At 41.2% G+C, this 6,000-nt stretch overlaps 1 protein-coding gene across 1 annotated transcript in view; it reads left to right on the top strand.

Moving 5' to 3' along the window:
• The first annotated feature begins 1,677 nt into the window (after nucleotides 1–1,677).
• LOC139709357 (secretion-regulating guanine nucleotide exchange factor-like) overlaps nucleotides 1,678–6,000 on the top strand; it is a 28,101-nt gene continuing 23,778 nt past the window's right edge. Inside the window, exons 1-2 of the mRNA XM_071621315.1 lie at nucleotides 1,678–1,710; nucleotides 3,588–3,717. Of these exons, the coding sequence (XP_071477416.1) occupies nucleotides 1,678–1,710; nucleotides 3,588–3,717 (163 nt within the window). The remainder of the gene's footprint in view (nucleotides 1,711–3,587; nucleotides 3,718–6,000) is intronic.

Raw genomic sequence — 6,000 nt, 5'->3', positions numbered from 1 at the left:
GATAGAGCTGGATTTTCTCAATCACGTAGGTCAAGTTTTTACGTGAATTTCAGTGTTAAATATTCTTATCAAGCAAATAAAAATTAGGTGGTTGATGAGTAGTAGGTCCAACCATACATGTATATTTGTGCGACATGAATTAAATTATTGATTTTTATCTCCACCAAGCGTTGGTTTGATGTTTGTTTGCGTGTGTGCAAGAACCAAAATGACTCAAGTCAAAAAGTTGTGTAATGATTTCAATGAAACTTGCAAGAAAAGTTGATGGAACAGATGATTAAACTTTGGTAGTGATCTGGGAATTTTAAGGATTTTTAAAAAATCTTTTGGCAGAGAGAGAGTCTAGCTAGGGTCAATGAACTTGGGAGTTCAAGCTGCACGTACAGTATTTGAGGTTTGTATGCGTGCTCTAAAATGCGTGTGCTCTGCTTGGCCTTGGGCGAGGTGCCCTGTAGCTGGAAGCTGATGGACATAAAACATAAAAGGCTTCTACAACCTCTATTAGATCTATATAACTGTTATATTTGGGAAATTAGGCAATTTTATCATCATGTATGTAACACTATTAACAGTTCGTTTTACGGAACATGGGTGGAAATGAGCCGAGCTGCTTCATGGAGAGGTCGATCTACTCTCTTCAAGCTAGTTCTAGTTCGAGTGCTTCAGTTTTGTTTGTCTTCACTCTATCAAAACACGAAAATTAATGAATGTAAAGTTCAAACATGGCAACACTAAATTTAAATTGAATTCAAACCAGATTAGGCTATTGATAAATGAGAAAAAGAAGAAGAAAAAAAAGATAAAGGGGGGGGGGGTGGGGACACCCAACGTTAGACTTTGCACATATGATATAAATTATAATCTAAGTTGGATTTATACTACTATTACTAGTGTCTATAGTACCCAGTATACAAATGTACAGTCAAGCACAAGGGGGGGGGGGGGAATCTTCTATACACATTCGACTAGACCTCTATATTAAACGAGAGAAAATTCTTCAGAAAGCCCCATAATATAGGCAATGCTAAATACGTGGGCCTCCTTGTAGTTAATTGAACTGTAATAATTCCCGTTTTACTACATGAATACCAATTCTGTAACAAATTGCTCTCCGCTCGCCTATATGAATTAAGCATGACTTTTAGGCTTTACATCTCACAAATATTGCGGCGGCAGCACATCCAGTTACACTGTGCAGTGCAAGTGTGTGTGTGTGTGTGGTTGTGTGTAAGCTATTTTGTACGAGTGCTATACGGTTTCGTTTCTACCCGCGCCATTATCTCCGCACAAGCGGAGAACTGGTAGTATTTCACACGCGTAAGCACCTCGAACACAATTCCCCGCACACTCGTTCGCTAGAACAACTACTTCCCCATCGTTTTGAGCCTTTTTCCCCAACAAAAACTGACATTCCACGTCTAAATTCCCGCTATAGGATCTCTACCCACATCGAGTAAATCATATATCACGAAAATGGACAACTTACAGGTGCAAAAACTCTGTGATTGGCCGAAGGTACAGCAGTCGCAGCCACGAACGAATAGGAAAACGCTATGGCGATTGTCCAGTACGCGAAGCGCATTGCTGGCCAATGATGAGTTGTAAAATTTGCCAGGTAGCCAATTTGCATGTAATCTCCATATCAATCAACTCGCTTGGGTTGATGGGATATCCAAAATGGCAGCGCCCTGTATGCCAGTGTTTTCATGGGTGAGATCTATGTGGCACGAAACGTATTAGCTTTTTTGCATGAAATCTATATAAATATGTACTTTTTATGATACCAAATGTTTACAGCCTGGTTTTTCCGTAAGAGCAGTGCCTGGGAATTTTCATTATATTGTGTTGTGCGCAGATTTGGTGGAAAAGGATGACTGTTATTTGTGAACCTGTCTGTTCGACCGCGGGTGACCGTGCCGTTGGCACGTTGCGTAGTTTAGTAGCCCCGACCCCGGGCTTACCGGACGCTACGACGCGGCCGTGTATACAGAGCGCAAGCGTAACCGTAGTGGAAGGGCACAGGGCCTGTGGCCAGGGGCGCGTATCGTCGTCCGGTATAGCCATATACATGATATAGGTCCAAGTTAACTACTGTATACGCAGCCCTGTCGCTCTATAGTAATACGCGACAAGCCAGGTCAGAGACAGAGTAGGCTAGATTAATTTATAGGATTTGATAGGAAGACTAGTCTAGTAGTAAGTAGTACTAGTGTATAGTAACGTTAGTGCTAGTATTGCTAAGCAGGAACGAGGAGGATGATATTCGCTATAGCAATTTGCAAGAACAGTATCTTGCAAAAATGTCTGTGACATAGTGTGAGTGAGTGTGACTGTTTGACTTTGAGCTTATTCATGAAAATGTCTCTACATCTAACGTTACGACTCTACTAGGTTCTATAGACTGAAAATAACAGCTAGCAGCATATATGGATACAGTATACAAGGCTGGCGCTGGGACCATGTCCATGGAACTGAAGGCAGTGCAGTGGCAGGGCACACTCCCGCACAGCGCACACGCTTTTGGCTCTTGATAAACAAGTGGAAAAGGAAAACAAATGAAAACTAGAAAAGCACTGAGTCTGAGAGGGCAGACCTCGGCCAAGCAGCTACAATGTACTTTCCACCGATGATCTTGCTCTTTCACATAGAGATCAGTGATTTCCACCCACTGAAAAATCTCCTGATTTCCCAATATAGAAGCCTTTGTTACGTCATAATAAAATGATAAACCCTTGGCTGTGCGGTGCACCTCGCCCTAGCAGAAACGTGAGCACACATTTTAGTGCGTGTATGAAAACCTCAAATTCAAAAATGCGTAACATGCAGCATGAACTCCCAAGTTCATTGATGACCCTATACCTTCCAAAATATCAAAAATCCTTCATAAAATCCACAAGAATTTCTGGCTCACTACCAAAATTCAATCGTCTGTTCCAGGGCTGCCAACATTGGAAACTAGTTGAGAGTGAGACTCCCATAGGCCAATGCTATAATTTAGGTGTCAAAGTGAGTGAGATCAATAGAAATGCATGCAAATATGAAATAAAGTTTTAGAGTGAGAAAGGACCAAAAAAATGAGTGAGTCTCACTTTCAATGAGTGAGAGTTGGCAGCCCTGCTGTTCCTTGTGTCATTCGCAACCTTTCCTGCAAGTTTCATCCCAATCCGTTCATAACTTTTTGAGTTATTTTGCACACAGACAAACAAACAAACCAACGGTAAATGAAAACATAGCCTCTTCCCTTGGCGGAAGTACCCGGTAATAAAAGTGCAAGAACTTTCTGAGAGGGCTCTACTTCAAGATTCTTCCCATCGAAGGGGGAGGGGGGTGGGAGCACCCACACTTGACACACACAAACACACACAGAGTATTTTTTACTGCAATACATTGAAAATGCATAAAAATGGATTGAATGTCTTTGTAATTACTGTAATGCGGGGAGTTCAGTTCCAAATTGATGTATTGCATGGAATAGTTACAGGCAATAAGTATACTGTATAACATGATAGAATGATTTGTTTTTGTTTTTGTTTTGTTTTGTTTTATGTTTGTGTGTGTGTTTGTTTGTTTTGTTTTTTTATTGTTAGGGAGCTAATAACTATGGCCAGCTTGGTCTAGGCCACAACAAGGATCACCTCCTGCCAGAAAGCCTGAAGACCTATCCGGAGTCTGTCAAGAATATCATCGGTGGCGGCGGCCACATCGTCTTCCAGACAGGTCAGTCGATTGTAGCGCTCACACACCGCACAGGAAAGAAGATGTTGTCGCCATTCACATGAATCAATATTGTCCACATCTGGCCCAGAACAACAGCAGATGAAAAGACAAGGGCTGCAAGAAATATCAGTTTAGAATAGTCACAGTCTCGTGCAAAGCAGGTCTGTTCCATGGTTTGGCTAAACTGCTGACAAAATACATTTAATTTTGTTACCTCTCCCATCGTTGTGCTTACGTGCTGCAGGAAGTGTAGTACCGGTAATTGCAACACAAAAGTCTGTAAAAGCAGACTAACATGCAGACTTTTTCTTTTTGGCAACATTTGCATCCATGAATGATGTAATATGCTAATTAATTAAGAAAAAAAACATTTTTTATTTCTTTTTTTTTTAATGACATGTACAAGACTGAGAATGTGATCTCCATAAGAAGATAAACATCAAAATAACAGTGACATGGATATACGGATACCTATCAATCATGTGTCTGAAGTAAATAGTTGTGTGACCATAATTTTGTGAAGGTACGTATGTTATTCCATAGCTTATAAAATCTATATTTAAGAGGAAAGGTGTTCTAGCCAATAGAGAATGCTCTTAAAAGAAATGATAAAATGGTTAGATAGATAAACGGCTTCTTTGCTTCGACCTCTCGCATGTGGAACCGAAATCTAGTTAAAGATCCAAATCGAGCTTCTTCCTCTACAGTTCAGTCCATCTCGGGGGTATCGTCGTACTGTTGGCAGGTATGATCAGGATGTGCGATATATGCATAATATAGTGACTACATTTCCTATGTGCAGCTGGAAAACAGTACATTCCCATCTACATGTAGCAGAGTTGGATGTCCTGCACCAATTGCTTTAATTGAGCCAAAGTGGTAGAGTTGAAGGCGTCTTGGGGTAGTGCATTCCACAGTCAGGTAGTAGGCCCTAATTGGGGAGAATGCCTGTTGAAAGCCAACAGTTGGTGCATAGGGAACAAGGAGTTTGTGAGAGTGTCCACAGGTAGATGCGGTTGAAGAAAGGTATGTGATATCCAGGCAGGGTACGCAACAAGAGGCTAGAGAAGATGCAACGCTGGCTGAATTGTGTCTCGGTGCGCTGGAGAGAAACGGGTGTAGGATTGTCCCTCTCTCGTTGCACCATCCACAGATTGATGAGATGTCTTGATTGATGTGGTGGAAGGACGTTGTGCATAAGTTTGTACTGGATGTCTCCGTCTCGTCTGGATTGGGGGGATGATGGATGTCGGACCAGTGGATCGGCGTGGTTGGTGAGAGTACACCATTTTCCTGCCAGACTGTCGGCGGGAATGGCAAGAAGGAGTCCACAGATTGCTTTCGTGTATTATATATATGGAGCATGTAGACATGCTGAAAAGATTTATATTGTCACTACTTTTGTCCGGGAAGGGTGAGAGAATTCTTGTGGCTAGGTAATGAAGAGGATATGTAGATGATGAAAATCCTTCAGCAAAGGAGAATGCGGGAAAGTTCTTTTTAAGTATTTTGCATGGATGAAGTAGTTTATGGTCAAGGAGGCGGAGTGATGAACGTAGCAGAAGTGAAGGTAGCCCGACGTTACCAGCTTGAAGCCGTATACCATTTGTCAGATTGAAGAGGTCTTCGACGAGATTGATTCCATACTCCCAAGTGTATGCAAAAAGTCTATGGGATTGTTGGAGGAGGATGCAGTTGAGGGGAGTATTTAGCATATGGTTGAGGGGAAAAGGATGATGTTTCGACAGTGGCAGATCTAGAGGGGGGTGCACGGCGCACTGGGCGAGCGCCTCTCTTTATTTGTTGTTAAAACAAAAGAAAAAAATTAGGGGGGGGGGAAGCGTGCGCCCCCTTTAATTTTGTAAAGGCGCCTCCCTTTACGGAATTCCTGGATCAGCCCCTGTTTTGATGTGAGGTCTGAATGATGTCCAAGCTCTTAATAATTCAAAGTAAAAAGAGGGCAGGCTATGATAGTGTTTTGGATCTAAATTTATAATTAAGAAAGATGAAAATCAAAGCAGCATTTTTCTGTAATTTTGGAGATTATAGAAGTCTTTCAGCGAGCACTGAGTTTTCAAAGTGGTCCAATATGTGTTAAAAATGATAATGTATAATTCATTTACATAGATAATAATAGTGTATGATGAATACAAAATGAAAAAAAAAATGACTGTGTTAATGAGATATAAGTCTTAAAAGTTTTCTCTAGAGAGAATTGCAGTTATACCTAAATCAAGAGGGTCTACATTGTATGTTTAATCCTTGAAATAATTATTTTTCTCA

The sequence above is a fragment of the Diadema antillarum genome, unplaced genomic scaffold, assembly GCF_040938485.1.
Source record: "Diadema antillarum isolate AM-2024a unplaced genomic scaffold, OU_Dant_1.0 seq00001427_RagTag, whole genome shotgun sequence".
Lineage (NCBI taxonomy): Eukaryota > Metazoa > Echinodermata > Echinoidea > Diadematoida > Diadematidae > Diadema > Diadema antillarum.
Note: the sequence above shows the minus strand (reverse complement) of the source record. Positions and strands in the feature narration are given on the sequence as shown.